Source organism: Tamandua tetradactyla, chromosome 4, assembly GCF_023851605.1.
Source record: "Tamandua tetradactyla isolate mTamTet1 chromosome 4, mTamTet1.pri, whole genome shotgun sequence".
Lineage (NCBI taxonomy): Eukaryota > Metazoa > Chordata > Mammalia > Pilosa > Myrmecophagidae > Tamandua > Tamandua tetradactyla.
The window spans coordinates 126,252,683-126,276,467 of NC_135330.1; the positions used below are offsets into that span (position 1 = coordinate 126,252,683).

Consider the following 23,785-nt stretch of genomic DNA (forward strand, 5'->3'; position numbering starts at 1 on the left):
TTGAGTTTTTGTATCTAGTCCTGTTGCACAGTCTGTATCCCTTCAGCTCCAATTACCCATTATCTTACCCTGTTTCTAACTCCTGCTGGACTCTGTTACCAATGACATATTCCAAGTTTATTCTCTAATGTCGGTTCACATTAGTGGGACCATACAGTATTTGTCCTCTAGTTTTTGGCTAGACTCACTCAGGATAATGTTCTCTAGGTCCATCCATGTTATTACATGCTTCATAAGTTTATTCTGTCTTAAAGCTGCATAATATTCCATCGTATGTATATACCACAGTTTCTTTAGCCACTCTTCTGTTGATGCAGATTTTGGCTGTTTCCATCTCTTTGCAATTGTAAATAATGCTGCTATAAACATTGGTGTGCAAATGTTCGTTTGTGTCTTTGCCCTTAAGTCCTTTGAGTAGATACCCAGCAATGGTATTGCTGGGTCGTATGGCAATTCTATATTCAGCTTTTTGAGGAACCGCCAAACTGCCTTCCACAGTGGTTGCACCATTTGACATTCCCACCAACAGTGGATAAGTGTGCCTCTTTCTCCGCATTCTCTCCAGCACTTGTCATTTTCTGTTTTGTTGATAATGGCCATTCTGGTGGGTGTGAGATGATATCTCATTGTGCTTTTGATTTGCATTTCTCTAATGGCCAGGGACACTGAGCATTTCTTCATGTGCCTTTTGGCCATTTGTATTTCCTCTTCTGGTAGGTGTCTGTTCAAGACTTTTTCCCATTTTGTAATTGGGTTGGCTGTCCTTTTGTTGTTGAGTTGAACAATCGCTTTATAAATTCTGGATACTAGACCTTTATCTGATATGTCATTTCCAAATATTATCTCCCATTGTGTAGGCTGTCTTTCTACTTTCTTGATGAAGTTCTTTGATGCACAAAAGTGTTTAATTTTGAGGAGTTCCCATTTATTTATTTCCTTCTTCAGTGCTCTTGCTTTAGGTTTAAGGTCCATAAAACTGCCTCCAATTGTAAGATTCATAAGATATCTCCCTACATTTTCCTCTAACTGTTCTATGGTCTTAGACCTAATGTTTAGATCTTTGATCCATTTTGAGTTAACTTTTGTATAGGGTGTGAGATACGGGTCCTCTTTCATTCTTTTGCATGTGGATATCCAGTTCTCTAGGCACCATTTATTGAAGAGACTGTTCTATCCCAGGTGAGATGGCTTGACTGCCTTAGCAAAGATCAAATGTCCATAGATGAGAGGGTCTATATCTGAGCACTCTATTCGATTCCATTGGTCGATATATCTATCTTTATGCCAATACCATGCTGTTTTGACCACTGTGGCTTCATAATATGCCTTAAAGTCAGGCAGCTTGAGACCTCCAGCTTCGTTTTTTTTCCTCAAGATGTTTTTAGCAATTCGGGGCACCCTGCCCTTCCAGATAAATTTGCTTATTGGTTTTTCTATTTCTGAAAAATAAGTTGTTGGGATTTTGATTGGTATTGCATTGAATCTGTAAATCAATTTAGGTAGGATTGACATCTTAACTATATTTAGTCTTCCAATCCATGAACACAGTATGCCCTTCCATCTATTTAGGTCTTCTGTGATTTCTTTTAACAGTTTCTTGTGGTTTTCTTTGTATAGGTTTTTTGTCTCTTTAGTTAAATTTATTCCTAGGTATTTTATTCTTTTAGTTGCAATTGTAAATGGGATTCGTTTCTTGATTTCCCCCTCAGCTTGTTCATTACTAGTGTATAGAAATGCTACAGATTTTTGAATGTTGATCTTGTAACCTGCTACTTTGCTGTACTCATTTATTAGCTCTAGTAGTTTTGTTGTGGATTTTTCCGGGTTTTCGACGTATAGTATCATATCGTCTGCAAACAGTGATAGTTTTACTTCTTCCTTTCCAATTTTGATGCCTTGTATTTCTTTTTCTTGTCTAATTGCTCTGGCTAGAACCTCCAACACAATGTTGAATAATAGTGGTGATAGTGGACATCCGTGTCTTATTCCTGATCTTAGAGGGAAAGTTTTCAATTTTTCCCCATTGAGGATGATATTAGCTGTAGGTTTTTCATATATTCCCTCTATTGTTTTAATGAGGTTCCCTTGTATTCCTATCCTTTGAAGTGTTTTCAACAGGAAAGGATGTTGAATCTTGTCAAATGCCTTCTCTGCATCCATTGAGATGATCATGTGATTTTTCTGCTTTGATTTGTTGATATGGTGTATTACATTAATTGATTTTCTTATGTTGAACCATCCTTGCATACCTGGGATGAATCCTACTTGGTTATGATGTATAATTCTTTTAATGTGTTGTTGGATTCAATTTGCTAGAATTTTATTGAGGATTTTTGCATCTATATTCATTAGAGAGATTGGTCTGTAGTTTTCTTTTTTTGTAATATCTTTGCCTGGTTTTGGTATGAGGGTGATGTTGGCTTCATAGAACGAATTAGGTAGCTTTCCCTCCACTTCGATTTTTTTGAAGAGTTTGAGGAGAGTTGATACTAATTCTTTCTGGAATGTTTGATAGAATTCACATGTGAAGCCGTCTGGTCCTGGACTTTTCTTTTTAGGAAGCTTTTGAATGACTAATTCAATTTCTTTACTTGTGATTGGTTTGTTGAGGTCATCTATTTCTTCTTGAGTCAGAGTTGGTTGTTCATGTCTTTCCAGGAACCCGTCCATTTCATTTAAATTGTTGTATTTATTAGCGTAAAGTTGTTCATAGTATCCTGTTATTACCTCCTTTATTTCTGTGAGGTCCGTGGTTATGTCTCCTCTTCCATTTCTGATCTTATTTATTTGCATCCTCTCTCTTCTTTTTGTCAGTCTTGCTAAGGGCCCATCAATCTTATTGATTTTCTCATAGAACCAACTTCTGGTCTTATTGATTTTCTCTATTGTTTTCATGTTTTCAATTTCATTTATTTCTGCTCTGATCTTTGTTATTTCTTTCCTTTTGCTTGCTTTGGGATTAGTTTGCTGTTCTTTCTCCAGTTCTTCCAAGTGGACAGTTAATTCCTGCATTTTTGCCTTTTCTTCTTTTCTGATATAGGCATTTAGGGCAATAAATTTCCCTCTTAGCACTGCCTTTGCTGCATCCCATAAGTTTTGATATGTTGTGTTTTCATTTTCATTCGCCTCGAGGTATTTACTAATTTCTCTTGCAATTTCTTCTTTGACCCACTTGTTGTTTAGGAGTGTGTTCTTGAGCCACCACGTATTTGTGAATTTTCTGGCACTCTGCCTATTATTGACTTCCAACTTCATTCCTTTATGATCCGAGAAAGTGTTGTGTATGATTTCAATCTTTTTAAATTTGTTAAGACTTGCTTTGTGACCCAGTATATGGTCTATCTTTGAGAATGATCCATTAGCACTTGAGAAAAAGGTGTATCCCGCTGTTGTGGGATGTAATGTCCAATAAATGTCTATTAAGTCTAGCTCATTTATAATAATATTCAGATTCTCTATATATTTATTGATCCTTTGTCTAGATGTTCTGTCCATTGATGAGAGTGGTGAATTGAAGTCTCCAACTATTATGGTATATGTGTCTATTTCCCTTTTCAGTGTTTGCAGTGTATTCCTCAAGCATTTTGGGGCATTCTGGTTCGGTGCGTAAATATTTATGATTGTTATGTCTTCTTGTTTAATTGCTCCTTTTATTAGTAGATAGTGTCCTTCTTTGTCTCTTTTAACTGTTTTACATTTGAAGTCTAATTTGTTGGATATTAGTATAGCCACTCCTGCTCTTTTCTGGTTGTTATTTGCATGGAATATCTTTTCCCAACCTTTCACTTTCAACCTATGTTTATTTTTGGGTCTAAGATGTGTTTCCTGTAGACAGCATATAGAAGGAGCCTGTTTTTTAATCCATTCTGCCAGTCTATGTCTTTTGATTGGGGAATTCAGTCCATTAACATTAGTGTTATTACTGTTTGGATAATATTTTCCTCTACCATTTTGCCTTTTGTTTTATATATATCATATCTGACTTTCCTTCTTTCTACACTCTTCTCCATACCTCTCTCTTCTGTCTTTTTGTATCTGACTCTAGTGCTCCCTTTAGTATTTCTTGCAGAGCTGGTCTCTTGGTCACAAATTCTCTCAGTGGCTTTTTGTCTGAGAATGTTTTAATTTCTCCCTCATTTTTGAAGGACAATTTTGCTGGATATAGGAGTCTTGGTTGGCAGTTTTTCTCTTTTAGCAATTTAAATATATCATCCCACTGTCTTCTAGCTTCCATGGTTTCTGCTGGGAAATCTATACCTAGTCTTATTGGGTTTCCCTTGTATGTGATGGATTGTTTTTCTCTTGCTCCTTTCAAGATCCTCTCTTTCTCTTTGACCTCTGACATTCTAACTAGTAAGTCTCTTGGAGAACGCCTATTTCGGTCTAATCTCTTTGGGGTGCACTGCACTTCTTGGATCTGTAATTTTAGGTCTTTCATAAGAGTTGGGAAATTTTCAGTGATAATTTCTTCCATTAGTTTTTCTCCTCCTTTTCCCTTCTCTTGTCCTTCTGGGACATCCACAACACGTATATTTGTGCGGTTCATATTGTCCTTGAGTTCCCTGATACCCTGTTCAAATTTTTCCATTCTTTTCCCAATAGTTTCTGTTTCTTTTTGGAATTCAGATGCTCCATCCTCCAAATCACTAATTCTAGCTTCTGTCTCTTTAAATCTATCATTGTAGGTATCCATTGTTTTTTCCATCTTTTCTACTTTATCCTTCACTTCCATAAGTTCTGTGATTTGTTTTTTCAGTTTTTCTATTTCATCTTTTTGTTCAGCCCATGTCTTCTTCATGTCCTCCCTCAATTTATCCATTTCGTTTTTGAAGAGGTTTTCCATTTCTGTTCGTATATTCAGCATTAGTTGTTTCAGCTCCTGTATCTCATTTGAACTATTGGTTTGTTCCTTTGACTGGGCCATATTTTCAATTATTTGAGCGTGATCCGTTATCTTCTGCTGGCGTCTGGGCATTTAGTCAGATTTCCCTGGGTGTTGGACCCAACAGGTTGAAAGATTTTTATGTGAAATCTCTGGATTCTGTTTTTCTTATCCTGCCCAGTAGGTGGCGCTCGTGGCACACGTTTGTCTGCGGGTCCCACCAGTAAAAGGTGCTGTGGGTCCTTTAACTTTGGAAAACTCTCGCCATGGGGGAGGTTCGCCAGCCGAAGCGGCTTGGAAGAGTTCCAGCCGGCCCGGGGGTCCGAATGCAGGGAGGGTCGCCGGCCGCCGCAGCCCGGAAGAGCGCCCATCCGAATTTCCTAGTCGGCCTGGGGTGCCAAGCATGGCGGGAGACCACCAGCCGCCGCGGCCCGGGAGAGTGCACTGTCCCCAGCCGGACCGGGGAGTCACGTGTTTGGAAGGGACCCCCCCATTCACCGTTCTCCGTGGCCTGGGGATTTCCAATTCAATTCTCTCAGTTGGTCTGGGGGACCGCGCGTGGTGGGGGCGCCAGCCGCCGTGGCTTGAGGGGACCGCCTGCCCAATTCTGCCAGCTGGCCCGGGATGGAGGAGGGGAGGAACTCCGGCCACTTGCCGCCCCACCCGGGGAAGCCCGCGCCCCTCGGCGATCTCACCGGAGCAGGTTCTCCCAGGCACTCAGCCGTTCCAGGATTGGGTACGCTGTCTTTTTTATCTCTGTCGTGGCTCCGGGAGCTGTTCTGTATCGTTTCTACTCCCCTAGTAGCTGTTCTGGAGGAGGAAAGGTGAGGAGCACAAGGCTGTCGAGGACAGTGGCAGAGGAGCCGGTGAAGGCGGAAGAGGGCACGGTGGTGGTTGGAGAGCCATTAGAGACTGCAATAGCTTTAACTTGTATTTTTCCATCAGGCAGAGTAATAGGTTTCCGATATTTAAACGCATTATTTTCACCATAACCAATTCTCTTTAGAAATTCAGGCTTGCTGCCATCCAGGGTATAATAAATGTTGACATCTGGGGTGTCACCTTTCGCCACCTCTTGCAGCCTCTCATCCACTTTTAATGGTACAGCCAAAAAAGACTAAGAACTAACAGTTAACAGTCCATTAAAAGTTGCGTGTAAATAAACTGTCTGGAAAGTCTCATCATCTTGCTATACAAAAGTAAATTGGGGGAAAAAAAGTAAATTGGGATATTGGGAGCTGAGGGTAGGGTAGCAGGGACAGGGGAAGGGGGAGGGGTGACTCCAAAGCACTGATGAGCAAATGTTCATCCCTACTGGAGAATTCTTGGAGACATAACAAAGGCATTACATTACACAGCATAAAGCAAAATTTCCCTGGAAAACTGTTTAAATCTCTCGCATTCTTTCCCTGAAGCCCCACTTTCCCACAAAGGAACAGACCTCTTTCTGGTTCTCCTTTCCTGTCTCTTAATCCTAGTCTCCCTGAGTCTCCTCCTCACTCTCTGTTCCCCTCTTAGTCCTGAAATCTTCCTCTCCTTCCAGGGGTCTGCTTTCACCTTTTTGGCTTGCAGGATCAGAATATCTCATTTTATATTGCCACCAATTACACTGGGAAAAGTCTAAAAGTAGAATAGCAAATAGAAGATTGTTCAGGACAGATGAGAAAGGAATGTATAGTAAATGTCTTATTTTTACTAATCCTTTATGACAGAGTAAAAAAAGGTTAGATCTTCTTGATCTAAAATCGAATCTTCACTGGTACCCTTCATAACATATTCCTTAATTGTATACAATTAAATGCATGGCTCTCTGTAAAAAATTAATCCATGTCTTTCTATTAACCCTGTCATGGGACACTTTTGTAGTACCCAGACATAATATATCTGGTGACAGCTCACACTGAATACAACTCAAGCACCTACAGGAAAAGAAAAGAAAAAAATGTAAAAACACTCAAACACAGGTGTCAAAGGTAAAGCGTACAATATACCCAAACCAAAAAGGAAAACTTGGCTAAGGCAGCAACTCTGTATTTCCTAAGCCTGGTTTATCCACTCAAAGCACCAGAATCTTGACTACAAAAATCATCTTTCAACAGTATCTGCAGGGGTGCTTTAGGAATTTTAAGGGGAGAAAAAAAGATTAAAAACAAACCTCACTAAGGAATGAGAACTATACTGTACTCACATTTAGGTTAAGCATAACCAAAGGCATTTATATAGTAAACTTCTGTATTAATTTCTAATTCCCTATCAGGTAGAAAAAGGGAATATACTTCGTGTTTGCTTTAGAAACCATCCTCTGTCCTGTTCCAGAATTTTCTTCATCTTGCACAGTTGGGAACTTGTAGATCTTCTTCAGTTCAGACTATCACATGACATCTTACTTTCAAGGCCTTTACAATTAATTGCAGAATAGTCTCACCCTCTGCCAATGTAATCAATGTAATCAAACAAGAGGAAAGTCTGTATCATTCTTTTTCAAAGAAGTTTTCTCCAGGATGCTTATAGCAGCTAAACAAAAACTCAACCTAATGCAGCCAAGGGGTATTCTCACCTACGGGGAGAACTGGAGGCAGCAGTGCATGAGGCCTGGGCAGCAGCTGCATGGTATCATGCTCCAGGTATTGCACAGCCTCTAGCCAATGGCAAAAAAAAAAAAAAAAAAAAAGTGCCTTGCCTACTCAGATTCCTGTTATGAGAAAGGGGAACCTTTCTCAGAAGCCCCTCAGCAGACCCACCCATCAAATTGTACTGGATCACATATCCATGCCCTAGGAAGTTAAGAAAACACATCTGGCACTTCCAGCCTCCAAATACTGCACTTCCTTAATAAAATTATAATAATATTTCTCAACAGTACAAATTCAATTTTACCATTTAGCCACCTACACTCAAACCTACTAAGGTCTTAGAAATGATCTAATTTGACTGGTGATTTTTTTTTTTCTATTTTATAAAACAAAATTATCTATTTTAGAGCTGGTTTGAAGGTTAACATTTCAAAAAAATCTTCAAATCAACTGTACACACTGTATTGTTTTAAAATATATATATTAATAGCATATCCATTAAAAAGTATCTCAAAGTAAATTTTAAGGCTCAAATCAAAACAAAAAGTATTTATGACACAGACCTCCACATCCAATTAAATTCAAAGTATAGAATCTTTGAATTTCAATTCTGTTTTTCTTATAGTAACTTTTTCAGTAGTCACTGAACATAAATTAAATGGTATGACAAAGTCTGTACCTAGAATTAATGAAATGTGTTTCTATTTCCAGAACAAAAATAGGTAACTGGTCAGCTTGAACTTTCTACAATTTTAACTATATACCAAACTATCAAAACCCTCTTAGGGGGCAGTGTGACGGCAGCTCAATGGCAGAATTCTCATCTGCCATGCCAGAGACCTGCGTTCGATTCCGTGCCTGCCCATACGAAAAAAAAAAAAAAAGTTAAAAACCCTGTTAGGAAAAGTCAGGATCCTCCAAACAGTAATTAAATGAGTCAGTGTTGTAATCATACTTCAGACCACTAATCTATTCCAATCCTTGTAAATTTAATTATCTAATTCCAGTAAATAATTCCAAAATAGAAGATTAAAGTTTTAAATTGGTAAATACAAACTGAAATAGATAAATTGAAATAGATAAATACAAACTGAAATAGATAAATTAAATGAAGTTTAAAATGGGTTTGTTCTTCTATTAAACAGTTGTTTATTACCTCAAATTTAGGAATTAAAATGCATAAATATGCCAAGGTTTCTTGAACTAGTTCTACTAATCTACCTATTATATTGAGTAAACTCATGCTTACTGAAGTTACAATTCCCAGAGTGATCCTCCCTGATTACCCTATATAAAACAGCTATACCACATCCTCTCACTCTGCTCTGTTTTTCTCCACATCTCATTTCATCTCCTTTACATATGTGTTTATATGTTTCCATCTACTAGAATGCTGTCCCATAGGACATGTCAGGGAATATCCTGGAGCTCCATCGTCAGTGCTTAAACTACTGTCTGGCATGTTGATATTTTATAAGCATTTGTTGAGTGAATATCTTAGAAATGTGGACTCATAAACAGTAAAACATTTTTAATTATGGTATAAAGATGTCAACAGTAAAAATAAACAAACCATGAAGAAAAAATAAATAAATGCCACCTCATCAAGTCTACCACAAGAGAAAGCTACCAGTTACAAAACATCCATTATTGTTCTAAGCATGGAATAAATAATGATTTAAATTAATTCTGATAACTAGGCTATAATATAGCTATTATTTCCATTTTATAGATAAGAAATTGAGGATCAGACAGGTAAAATAAGATGCCCACAGACAAATGGAGGATAAATAAGCAGATCCAGAACACAGGAACTTTTCACACTTAAACCCCTAATACTAATTTGGTTTGTCTCAGTATCATTAAATGACAAAAGCAATTAGTATCCCAATAACAGGAGACAGAGTCCATCCACATGAAGAGCAGGAAAATGCACAGTGCTCACAGTGGTTTCTACAACTGAAGATTGAGAGGCCAAAATATGAGACATGTTTAAAAATTAAACATCACTTGAGTCTTTTTTCCAAACAAAATATCTCAGTCACAGACTATTCTGATAGATAAATGAAGTTAAAGTATAAATAAATTATATTCTTGTAACCTGGTCTTAGGTTAAAGTCTCCAGTAAAACCACCATGCATTAAACAATTTTTCTCTAATCTAGCTCTATTTTAAATTCAACAAAAATGATTTTCTAGGAGGGGGCCAAGATGGCGGCTTAGTAAGGTACGCGCGTCTTAATTCCCCCTCCAGAGGAACTACTAGGTGACCAGAAACAGTGCAGAACAGCTCCCGGGGCCACGGCAGGGACTGGACACACAGCATACCCCAGTCTGAACTGGCTGGAACGGCACGAGACTCCGCTGCGGTGAGCTCCCCGAGCAGTGTGTGCTTCCCCGGGCCACGGTGGCTGGCGGCCGGCGCCCCTCCCTCCCTCCTTCCCGGACTGGCGGAGAGGCAAGTTTCCCAAGCCACGGCAGCCGGCACCCCTCTTTCGCAGGCAGCTTCCCGGACCGGCTACGAGTCTCGGATCAGCGGGCTTTCCAAGCCGCGGCGGCGGGCGACCGGCGCCCCTCCCCCCACAGGCAGCTTCCCGGTCCAGCGGCGGGTCTCGGATCGGCGAGTTCCCTGGACCGCGGCGGCTAGCGCCCCTCCCCCACAGGTGGCTGCCCGGAGGGAGAGGAGGGAGTTACCGACAATGGCAGGGACTGGGTCCAACCAAACACCAATAGTGGCATTAATAAAGGAGCCACAACATCTTTTGCTGGTGGGACCCGCAGACAGACAAGTGCCACATACTGGGCAGTATAAAAAAAACAGAGTCCAGAGACTTCACAGGAAAATCTTTCAACCTGCTGGGTCTCACACTCAAGGAAATCTGATTAATGTCCAGATGCCAGTAAAAAATAACAAATCACACCAGGAAAATTGAAGATATGGCCCAGTGAAAGGAACAAACCAATAGTTCAAATGAGATACAGGAGCTGAGACAACTAATTCTGAATATACGAACAGAAATGGAAAACCTCTTCAAAAACCAAATCAATAAATTGAGGGAGGACATGAAGAAGGCAAGGGATGAACAAAAAGAAGAAATGGAAAGTCTGAAAAACAAATCACAGAACTTATCGGAATGAAAGATACAGCAGAAGAGATGAAAAAAACAATGGAAACCAACAATGGTAGATTTCAAGAGACAGAGGTTAGAATTAGTGAACTGGAGGACGGAACATCTGAAATTCAAAAAGAAACAGAAACTATAGGGAAAAGAATGGAAAAATTTGAGCAGGGGCTCAGGGAATTGAATGATAATATGAAGCGCACAAATATACATGTTGTGGGTGTCCCAAAAGGAGAAGAGAAGGGAAAAGGAGGAGTAAAACTAATGGAAGAAATTATCACTGAAAATTTCCCAACTCTTATGAAAGACCTAAAATTACAGATCCAAGAAGTGCAGCGCACTCCAAAGAGAATAGATCCAAATAGGTGTTCTCCAAGACACTTACTAGTTAGAATGTCAGAGGTCAAAGAGAAAGAGAGGATCTTGAAAGGAGCAAGAGAAAAACAATCAATCACATACAAGGGAAACCCAATAAGACTATATGTAGATTTCTCAGCAGAAACCATGGAGGCAAGAAGACAATGGGATGATATATTTAAATTACTAAAAGAGAAAAACTGCCAACCAAGAATTCTATATCCAGCAAGATTGTTCTTCAAAAATGAGGGAGAAATTAAAACATTTTCAGACAAAAAGTCACTGAGAGAATTTGTGACCAAGAGACCAGCTTTGCAAGAAATACTAGGGGGGCACTAGAGTCAGATACAAAAAGACAGAAGAGAGAGGTGTAGAAAGAAGGAAAATCAGATATGATATATATAAAACAAAAGGGAAAATGGTAGAGGAAACTATTACCCAAACAGTAATAACACTAAATGTTAATGGACTGAATTCCCCAATCAAAAGACATAGACTGGCAGAATGGATTAAAAAACAGGATCCTTCTATATGCTGTCTATAGGAAACACATTTTAGACCCAAAGATAAACATAGGTTGAAAGTGAAAGGTTGGGAAAAGATATTTCATGCAAATAACAACCAGAAAAGAGCAGGAGTAGCTATACTAATATCCAACAAATTAGACTTCAAATGTAAAACAGTTAAAAGAGACAAAGAAGGATACTATCTACTAATAAAAGGAACAATTAAACAAGAAGACATAACAATCATAAATATTTACGCACCATATCAGAATGCCCCAAAATACACTACAAATACTGAAAAGGGAAATAGACACATCTACCGTAGAAGTGGGAGACTTCAATTCCCCACTCTCATCAATGGACAGAACATCTACACAGAGGATCAATAAAGAAACAGAGAATTTGAATATTACAATAAATGAGCTAGACTTAACAGACATTTATAGGACATTACACCCCACAACAGCAGGACACACCTTTTTCTCAAGTGCTCATGGATCATTCTCAAAGATAGACCATATGCTGGGTCACAAAGCAAGTCTCAACAAATTCAAAAAGATTGAAATCATACACAACACTTTCTCAGATCATAAAGGAATGAAGTTGTAAATCAATAATAGGCAGAGTGCCAGAAAATTCACAAATACATGGAGGCTGAACAACATACTCTTAAACAACCAGTGGGTCAAGGAAGAAATTACAAGAGAAATCAGTAAATATCTTGAGGCGAATGAAAATGAAAATACAACATATCAAAACCTATGGGACACAGCAAAGGCAGTGCTAAGAGGGAAATTTATTGCCCTAAATGCCTATATCAGAAAAGAAAGGGCAAAAATTCAGGAATTAACTGTCCACTTGGAAGAACTGGAGAAAGAACAGCAAACTAACCCCTAAGCAAGCAAAAGGAAAGAAATAACAAAGATTAGAGCAGAAATAAATGAAATTGAGAACATGAAAACAATAGAGAAAATCAATAAGACCAGAAGTTGGTTCTATGAGAAAATCAACAAGATTGATGGGCCTTTAGCAAGACTGACAAAAAGAAGAAGAGAGAGGACGCAAATAAATTGGATCAGAAATGGAAGAGGAGACATAACCGCTGACCTCATAGAAATAAAGGAGGTAATAACAGGATACTATGAACAACTTTACGCTAATAAATACAACAATGTAGATGAAATGGACAAGTTCCTAGAAAGGCATGAACAACCAACTTTGACTCAAGAAGAAATAGATGACCTCAACAAACCAATCACAAGTAAAGAAATTGAATCAGTCATTCAAAAGCTTCCCAAAAAGAAAAGTCTAGGACCAGATGGCTTCACATGTGAATTCTACCAAACATTTCAGAAAGAATTAGTACCAACCCTGCTCAAACTCTTCAAAAAAATTTAAGTGGAGGGAAAGCGACCTAATTCATTCTATGAAGCCAACATCACCCTCATACCAAAACCAGGCAAAGATATTACAAAAAAAGAAAACTACAGACCAATCTCTCTAATGAATATAGATGCAAAAATCCTCAACAAAATTCTAGCAAATTGAATTCACCAACATATTAAAAGAATTATACACCATGACCAAGAAGGATTCATCCCAGGTATGCAAGGATGGTTCAACATAAGAAAATCAATTAATGTAATACACCATATCAACAAATCAAAGCAGAAAAATCACATGATCATCTCAATGGATGCAGAGAAGGCATTTGACAAGATTCAACATCCTTTCCTGTTGAAAACACTTCAAAGGATAGGAATACAAGGGAACCTCATTAAAACAATAGAGGGAATATATGAAAAACCCACAGCTAATATCATCCTCAATGGGGAAACATTGAAAAATTTCCCCCTAAGATCAGGAACAAGACAAGGATGTCCATTATCACCACTGTTATTCAACATCGTGTTGGAGGTTCTAGCCAGAGCAATTAGACAAGAAAAAGAAATACAAGGCATCAAAATTGGAAAGGAAGAAGTAAAACTATCACTGTTTGCAGATGATATGATACTATACGTCAAAAACCCTGAAAAATCCACAGCAAACCTACTAGAGCTAATAAATGAGTACAGCAAAGAAGCACGTTACAAGATCAACATTCAAAAATCGGTAGTGTTTCTATACACTAGCAACAAACAAGCTGAGGGGGAAATCAAGAAACGAATTCCATTTACAATTGCAACTAAAAGAATAATATACTTAGGAATAAATTTAACTAAAGAGACAAAAGACCTATACAAAGAAAACCACAAGAAACTGTTAAAAGAAATCACAGAAGACCTAAATAGATGGAAGGGCATACTGTGTTCATGGATTGGAAGACTAAATATAGTTAAGATGTCAATCCTACCTAAATTGATTTACAGATTCAATGCAATACCAATCAAAATCCCAACAACTTATTTTTCAGAAATAGAAAAACCAATAAGCAAATTTATCTGGAAGGGTAGGGTGCCCCGAATTGCTAAAAGTATCTTGAAGAAAAAAAACGAAGCTGGAGGTCTCACGCTGCCTGACTTTAAGGCATATTATGAAGCCACAGTGGTCAAAACAGCATGGTATTGGCATAAAGATAGATATATCGACCAGTGGAATCGAATAGAGTGCTCAGATATAGACCCTCTCATCTATGGACATTTGATCTTTGATAAGGCAGTCAAGCCAACTCACCTGGGACAGAACAGTCTCTTCAATAAATGGTGCCTAGAGAACTGGATATCCACATGCAAAAGAATGAAAGAGGACCCGTATCTCACACCCTATACAAAAGTTAACTCAAAATGGATCAAAGATCTAAACATTAGGTCTAAGACCATAAAACAGTTAGAGGAAAATGTAGGGAGATATCTCATGAATCTTACAATTGGAGGCGGTTTTATGGACCTTAAACCTAAAGCAAGAGCACTGAAGAAGGAAATAAATAAATGGGAGCTCCTCAAAATAAAACACTTTTGTGCATCAAAGAACTTCATCAAGAAAGTAGAAAGACAGCCTACACAATGGGAGACAATATTTGGAAATGACATATCAGATAAAGGTCTAGTATCCAGAATTTATAAAGAGATTGTTCAACTCAACAACAAAAAGGCAACCAACCCAATTACAAAATGGGAAAAAGACTTGAACAGACACCTATCAGAAGAAGAAATACAAACGGCCAAAAGGCACATGAAGAGATGCTCAATGTCCCTGGCCATTAGAGAAATGCAAATCAAAAGCACAGTGAGATATCATCTCACACCCACCAGAATGGCCATTATCAACAAAACAAAAAATGACAAGTGCTGGAGAGGATGTGGAGAAAGAGGCACACTTATCCACTGTTGGTGGGAATGTCAAATGGTGCAACCACTGTGGAAGGCAGTTTGGCGGTTCCTCAAAAAGCTGAATATAGAATTGCCATACCACCCAGCAATACCATTGCTAGGTATCTGCTCAGAGGACTTAAGGGCAAAGACACAAACGGACATTTGCACACCAATGTTTATAGCAGCGTTATTTACAATTGCAAAGAGATGGAAACAGCCAAAATGTCCATCAACAGACGAGTAGCTAAACAAACTGTGGTATATACATACGATGGAATATTATGCAGCTTTAAGACAGAATAAACTTATGAAGCATGTAATAACATGGATGGACCTAGAGAACATTATGCTGAGTGAGACTAGCCAAAAACTAAAGGACAAATACTGTATGGTCCCACTGATGTGAACCGACATTAGAAATAAACTTGGAATATGTCATTGGTAACAGAGACCATCAGGAGATAGAAATAGGGTAAGATAATGGGTAATTGGAGCTGAAGGGATACAGACCGTGCAACAAGACTGGATACAAAAACTCAGAAATGGACAGTACAATACTACCTAATTGTAATGTAATTATGTTAAAACATTGAATGAAGCTGCATCTGAGGTATAGTTTTTTTTTTCTTTTTTTCTTTTTTTCTTTTTATTTTGTTCTCTCTATTATCATTTTATTTCTTTTTCTGTTGTCTATTTCTTTTTCTAAATCGATGCAAATGTACTAAGAAACAACGAATATGCATCTATGTGATGAAATTAAGAATTACTGATTGTATATGTAGAATGGAATGATTTCTAAATGTTGTGTTAGTTAATTTTTTTAATTAATAAAAAAAATCATTTTCTACTGTCTTTTTACCAATCTCTTTCTCATGAGCTTCCTTTTAATATCTTTCATCCAATCCGTTTATTCACAATTTTTATATGACTGGTCAAGCTCATTTATTGCACAAGAAATAAATACATTTGATTCTGTGAGTTACTCATGGTTTCTTAGATGTTTAGCCATTACTTCTACCCACAAATTTCATGTTTCCTTAGAAAACTGACAGCCAAGCAGATGTTTAATATTCCTTTCAATACCAACATTTAAAATTGTTACAAGGCAATTATATCCACAGAGAAAGTCACATTAAAGATATGCCTCTAAGCCAGTATCATGTATCCTCATTTAGATAGTTAGAATAAAATTACATTGTCACTTCTTTATAATACAAATATAATCCCTATTTATAAATCACATTAGAAATTGAATCAATAACCATCTTAATTCATGACCATGGTAAGGTGTTTTTCAAGTAAGTAGACCAACCACAGTGCTTCTTACCAACATGATTGGCTGAAAAACAAAAACAATTAAAAAATTATAAGATAGGAAATATTTTCAATTAAACTTATTAAAATACTTATTTGTGCCTTTAATTATACATTTAAAAGTCCTCTGATTATGGCAGCCTAGAAACTTGAGCACTTCATTAGGCAAATGCATTGTCTGCCATATTACAATGTATTTCAGCAATATTTTTCAACTTGACAGCTTTACTTACTGCCTTAGAAGCAGTATTAATGTACTGCATCACCATTTCTTTTTTGATACTGAAGTCCTTTTCCCGCAATGGTGCCTTTTTATCTTCATTTAAATTCATATCTTCCTGGAAAACACAATTAAAAAGCCTCTTTCAGAATCTAAGTATAGCAGCAATTCTACATACACTATGAATGAAAATCAATAATTTGTGACTAAAACAGCATTAATTGTTTTGGAATGATTTACATGTAGTTCTGCCTGGAGGGAGAAGAGAGAAAAGAGCTGGTGAGAAAGGAGAAAATATTCTAGATCAATTTAGTAAGTAAAACAATTATAACCAGGAAAACTTTTCTAAATTCACAACAGGCTAGTGAAATTATCTATGTACATCACTAGAGATAATTAGACAGTTGAAATTTCTGCCTTTCATAAGGCTTTTAGTATTCACCATTTTAATATATATATTTTATAGCAGCTGCACCTGAAGTTACCTTGCACCATTTGAGGGTGCTGCTCTCTATACAAATGGTCCAAAATTAAAAGTAAATAAGGTAACCACACTCCAGATTCTGACACCTGAAATCATATATCATTATCAAATACCTAGTACTGATCCCTGCAAGAGGCCCATTAAAATACCCCTACAGTAATTTATTCAATACTCAAAATCCCACAACAGTTGCACTCATAAAAAGAGTCACCACTTAAAAATCTAGCATTTCTCTATAGCACTGATGAAAATATGGGTTTAAGCAACCTAGTGCTTCAACAAGCCTAATTCTAACTAAAAATACAAATCAAGTATATCCACATAAACATAGGAATTGCTACCAGAATCAATCAGTTTAGCTGCTTAAGCAAGAGGCTGTGCTGGCAAAAGAAACGCTGTAAAAGGAGGGCAACTCAAATGGTTGTCCTCCTGATGTTAGCCTTAAGTTATTTGTGAAATGCAATATAAAACACTTGATTGTATATAAACTCCATATTCACTCAGAAACAGAGTCATAAAAATCAGAACTCTCGATCACCTATGGAGCCCAGCAAGTTGAATTCCTTCCAACTTTTAGAAGGTGCTACATTCATCAGACACTGTGGTTTATGACTTTAGCTGACTCAGTTTTTGGCTACCCAACACTTCAAGCATTTAAAAGTCAAAAATTCCGTAACTTCACCTTGATAAAAACATTTAAGATCTCATAATTTGTTCCCTCTGACATTGCAATAAAAGGTAGTGATTAGGAATTTTAATTCTTGCTGTTCTGTTTAAAAATATCCTATTATGTGGATAATGGTTTATTTTGTTTCATTTTCTTTTTTTCTAAGACAGTGACTCTCACTGGGCCATAATACCAACTAGGAAGCATTACGGATATTTTGCAAATTTCTGGGGGAATGTTGATTGTCACAGTGATTGAGGTAATGCTATCAGCATTCACAGGGGCCAGGTGTGCAAAACATTCCACAAAATATAGGCTAGTCCTTCAGAATAAAGAACTATCCTGGGTCCCACAGAGAGATTAATGTATCTAATGTCATAATTATCTGAGCCTAGACTCTAACTTAATGAAATTACATGTAAAATGGAATTAATATCTAAAATGTTACATATTAAATAATTTGTAGTGCAAGTTTTTAATATGCATTGAGTTTGCCAGGAATCCAACAATACTAAATTACAATTACTCTGCTTTTTTTTTTTTTAAGCTTTACCAAAAATCATGCATTGTTTCTGAAATTTAGGTATCCCATGGCAATGCTGTTTATGGTGTTTGAATCACCAAAAAAAGCACGCCTGTATCAATCTTAACTGTAGCTGTCATACTTACAGTGTCATGAAATAGATTCAAGAACATGATCACTTTATTGTACCTTCTTGAGTAGTGATGGGCAATTATTTATATTGAAATATATTATTATATGATATAGTTAAGGCATTGATTTTTTAATTATGAGTGATTATCTATAAAGAATTTCACTGGAGGAGGCTAATGAGGAAATTAGGGAATAATTGTTATGAGGGGGTAGGTAACAGATCTGAGAGCACTGAGGACCTCTATTTTAAATTATTCACTATATTTTTATTTTCTTTCCAATGGCTAAGCATGATATAGCCTCTTTAACCAGCAAACTAAATTATTTAATGGACACAGAATTCTAAAACATAGAAAGCCCATTAGTCATGACTGAAATCAAAATAAATTTCAAGGTGGGCCTTTTTGGAAAGCTGATATCTTCAGGATGGCATCTGCTCATATATAAAAGTGGTATATTTGGAATTAAAGAAAAGACTTAGAGCTATTCCAACCTCCTTCCCCATCTTCTAAATATGTCACTCACCTTCCTGACAAAAGTGGGATGATGATCCCTACATAAAAAAAAAAAAAAAAAAAAAGGAAACAAACGATACTACAAAGAAATCTGGAATCAATTACCTAATACCACAAACTTTTCAGAAGCACTGACTAGGCATACAGCTTCATCTAAAAGGTATCATTCTCTTATATGTCCAGGCAAAAAACAGCATTAGAGTAAGTATGAAAAGCTTTGCCCTCTACAAAAAGAAAAAGAGATAGAAAGGGACAGGAAGTAATAATATGTATGTAGGTAGAAAGGGTACAGAATTTTTTAAATTTATTTTAAATTTCTATCTTTGTGGAAAAGGTAACAAAGAAGACCCTGAGGGAATGGCAATCAACTTTTCAGGGTCGCAAAGCCCTGGGGAGATTTATTTGAAGTTTTTTTTTCCCCAGAGAATGCGTATCCATATTCATTTTATGTCCAATTCTAGAGAGGTTAAGCATCTCCTCAGGTTATCCAAGAAGGGTTGGGAGATGATGTTGCCAAGCATCTTCACTTAAATAAACCCTGCCTTAAGGTACAGTCTTCAGCACAAGAGCTAGAATAGTGCATAGCCTAAGAGACTGTACAGTACAGACAAGCTCACAGAAATAACTTTTTAAAGCTCACTGGTTATTAGAATCTCAAAACTGGAGCCCAGGCTCCGACATCTGATGCTCTTTTCAAGTAATCATGTGACCCTTGTGTGCAAGTTTTCAATTCCCATGTTCACGTCATCATATTGTATATCCCTTGTCTTAGAGCTGACTCACTAGAGGTAGAACCTGAGACTGGGATTCAGATGCAGGTAACTTATGGAAGGTATACTCTCAGGATACAGAGAATGAGGGAAGCAAGACTGGCCAGGAAAGTGAGCCAAAATAGCATGTGGCCTCTGCTGTCCAAAATTAAATACACATAGATTTTACGATGTGACTGTGTGATTGCGAAAACCTTGTGTCTGATGCTTCTTTTATCCAGGTAATGGATAGATGAGTAAAAAAAAAAGAGAGAGAGAGAGAGATAAAAAATAAATAATAGGGGGAGATAAGGGGCAAAAATTGTGTAGACTGAAATACTGTGGGTCAATCAAAAGGAGGGGTAAGGAAGGGTATGGGATATATGAGTTCTTTTTTCTTCTTTTTATTCCTTTTTCTAGAGTGATGCAAATGTTCTAAAATTAAACATGGGGAAGAATACACAACTATGTGATGATGTTGTGAGCCACTGACTGTATAATATGGTTGGACTGTATGTGTGTCGATATTTCATAATAAGAATATGAAAATAAATAAATAAATAAATATACTAATGGACAATGGCCAAAGAACTAGGACCCATTATTAACAGTAACCAGACAGGAAACTGACCCATTACCAATAGCAATCAATCAGTCCAGGTTGCTAAACATCATTACAACAACCAGTCCAGGGAGCCAACCCACAATCCCTGTAACAAACAACCCAAAATAGCCAGGACTTGATCAGTAACTAAAAACATTCCTAATTTTTATACCCACCTCCAACTCAGGACCAAATAGAGAAAATCAAATATGCTTTCCTAACCAATCACCTAGGATGCTTCAAATCTAGTTTGCCTGTCACCAGCTTTCCCAAGCCAACAGCCTCCAATCAAGGCATACCCAGAGTCTTTCCTTTTTCTTAGTATCCAGCTTTCCACTTCCCTGTCTGTCTTGAGTCTCTGCCAAATGCAAGTCATAGAGGCTGGCTCCTTTCCGACAGGAAACTCTGAATAAATAGGCTTTACTTGTTCTTTGGTTGTTCTTTGTTTATTTCATAGCTGGATTCTCACTTCAGCCAGAATTGACCTGAGTCAGTCTCACCTTGAGATAGAGGCCAGCCTCCACACCTTTAGCCCAGTCAGGCCCTGGCTGCAGGGCCTCTGAGGGCAAATCTCTGAAGAAGGGGACAGCCATGAGACATTCAGGACCAACCCTCCTATCCCCTGGTGAATGAGTGCTCCAGGCTAGAGGGCATGGCAGGGGCAGGCACCAAGAGCAATCACTACAAAATTTGAAAATAAGTTCCTTTATACTAAAATAAGGTTTCTTTCTAAACAGAACTGAATAAATACAGAAATCACATATGAACAGATTCTTTCAGATCCTGACATGCACTACACTGCAGAAAGTATAAAATGATACTGCAGCCATAAATTTTAAAACAGCCCTGAAATGGCAGTTGACTTCTATATATCAATATGCCAATATATATATGTACGTATTTTCATTGACTGTCTATTATAGTAAGATACTGAGCAAGGAAATACATAGAATGCATAATTAATGAGTAATTAAAATGTGCCTAAAAATTCAGGGGCTATATGAGATAAATAAATAATATCGACTCTTAAAATGGAAAAAGAAAATCATCCGGCTGTTTGGAAAAATATGCCTCATTCAAAAAATTATTTGAGCACATACTAATTTAAACTTTAGTTTTTGAATGTCTAAAGAGCATATTGTTGTTAAAGTTCTATGAATACATTAGTAGATGCACTACAAATTAACTCATTCGTAGCACTACTTTCATATACTCATAGTACAGTTTTGCCTGGGGAAACTAGAGAGTTGCAATAATGAAAAGCAATTTCCCTTCAGTTAATTACTATCTAATTAAAAACAACCCATAAATTGAATCACTATGTGAATCTGGCAGTAGGGCAGAAATATAGAAGAAATACTGCAAAAAATGGATTTTTAAAAAATCAATACATGGGAACACAGCTATGCCACAAAAAAAGATCAGAGTTAAAAAAGACCAAATAAATGTGGTACCAGAGAGTAAGAAAAAGTATTCAATAAAGGGAGGGGGTGAACTCACTGCTCTCCTCAACCCCCATGCAGGATATGACTCCCAGCAGTGTAAATCTCCCTGGCAACATAGGACCTGACACCTGGGGATGAGCCGGGACCAGCATTATGGGAATGGGAAAGCCTTTTGACCAAAAGGGGAAGAGAGAAATGAGAGAAAATAATAAACAGAGGCCAAAGGTTATCCTGGAGGTTATTCTTATGCATTATATAGACATCCCTTTTTAGTTTATGGTGTATTAGAGTGGCTAGAGGAAAGCACCTGGACCTGCTAAACTGTGTTCCAGTAGCCTTTATTCTCAAAGAAGACTTTGCAACTATGTAAGTTTTACACTGTGACTGTGTGATTGCGAAAACCTTGTGCCTGATGCTCCTTTTATCCAAGGTATGAACAGATGAGAAAAATTAATAATAATAAGGATAAAAAATAAATAGGGGAGAAAAAGGGTAAAAATTGGGCAGATTGAAATACTGTGGGTGAAATACTGTGGGGTTTCTGAGCCACTGATTGTATAACATGGCTAGACTGAATATATGTGGATATTTCTCATAAAAATATTCTATTTTAAAAAGGGGTGGGGCTGGGGAAAGGATGTCAAAAGGACACAAGAACCAATCTTATAGGGCACCTAATGGCCAAAGCTGAAACAACATGAACAAGATAATTAATGATAGTACTGGATTATAACCAAAGAATAAAAAAAGATAGAGAAATGGAGGAGGCATTTTTATTAGACTCTGTTTCTCCTTAATAACAAAAGAGAAAAATAGTAACTTTATAGCAGAGCAGCCAGCAGACACCGCCTTAGTGCAGTAATCAAGGTCAACAACAACAACAAGGCATACTCCCTGATACATTGCACTGAGACACGTATAACACCTCTGTGGTTGCGTTACCCCAAAATATCTCAATTGAGTTATGAGGGGAAAAAAATCAACAAACCCAAATTGAGGGTCATTCTACAAAACAACTGACCGCGATTTTTCACAAATGTCAAGGTCATGAAAGATGAGGAGCTATTACAGATTAGAGGAGGCTGACATGACAAGTACAAACAAGGGTGGTTGGTCTTAGATTGGATCCTAGAAGAGAAAAATTACATTACTGGAAAAACTGGGAAAATCCAAATAAAGTCTACAGTTCAGTTAGTAGTAATATTATGCCAATGTTAATTTCTTAATTTTGATAATTGTCCTAAGGTTATGTAAGATGTTCATATTAGAGGATGCTGAGTAAAAGGTATATGAGAATTCCCTGTAGTTTTGGTTTTTTTTAACTCCTCTTTAATTCTGAAATTATTTCAGAAGTTTTTTATTTGTAAATTGAAATATTCACAAATAATTCTGCTATAAAAATATTTTGAGAAAATGAAATATCCCTCACTCTTTAAAAAAATAAAGTCTCCTAAATATAAAAAAATAGATATGCAGATTTGCTACCATAGATAGCCTCTGACTTGAGCAGAACAGAATGGAAAAGAACAGAACAAAACAAAAGAGAAGAATCATTCTTAAGTCAAACCCAAGGCTACCAAAAGGATGAGTTAATGCACAGGTAACAGAATTTCCACTCAGAACCTAGAGATCAGATGCCCTCTGGAATTTTTCAAAACACAAAGGTCTCTAGTTGTTTACAGCCCCTCTTAATTCATTTCAAATCTACTCTATGAACATCCCTCCTGCCATTCTCCCAGCAAACTTTACAACTTTTCAGAAGGAGTTATAATATTTCTCTAATTTTAAAAAATGTTAAGTTCTTGAGACAGGCACTAGGCTAAACACTTATAAGCACTGCTTATTTAATCCTTACCAATGTCTCTTTGAGAGATCTACTATTTCACTGAAAGAATTGAGGTTCATCTTATAACTTAGATTTGAATTCTAGTCTGTCTTATCTCTCTATATTATTTATCTCCATCCTCTTGTAAAATCTCATTTGTTCTGGAGCTAATACTATTTAAGTGAATATATCTGTCACCATCACTTTGAGACTCCTCCATCACCATCTTGTATCAGAGAACAAGCCTTGCTATCTATCCACAACAGCCCCCCAGTCCTCGGCTTCCTCATCAGCAGCTTTCATTCCCACTTTTCTAATAAGTCAGCTCAAGACCACATGTGGAGCTTTTCATTTTCTAAAAATTGTTCAACCTCAGGTATCATCATAATCTCCAGAATCCTTTTCTCTGACCTCAATCTTCTATATTTTCATTTCTCCCACTTCCAGATCACTTTTCTCATAAGAGTAGATATAAATTGAAAAGAAAGAAAAATAATCTTCCCTGATGCAAAAAGGGAAAGAGCCCCTCCTCCCTTTTCTTGGAACAGCTTCTTTAG

At 37.2% G+C, this 23,785-nt stretch overlaps 1 protein-coding gene across 4 annotated transcripts in view; it reads right to left on the reverse strand.

The window, feature by feature from the left end:
• Positions 1–23,785, reverse strand: part of DIAPH3 (diaphanous related formin 3) — a 609,701-nt gene that overhangs the window by 498,412 nt on the left and 87,504 nt on the right. For all 4 annotated transcript variants that reach the window (XM_077158393.1, XM_077158392.1, XM_077158395.1 and 1 more), the window contains one exon: positions 16,298–16,402. In XM_077158393.1, coding sequence (XP_077014508.1) covers positions 16,298–16,402 — 105 coding nt within the window. The remainder of the gene's footprint in view (positions 1–16,297; positions 16,403–23,785) is intronic.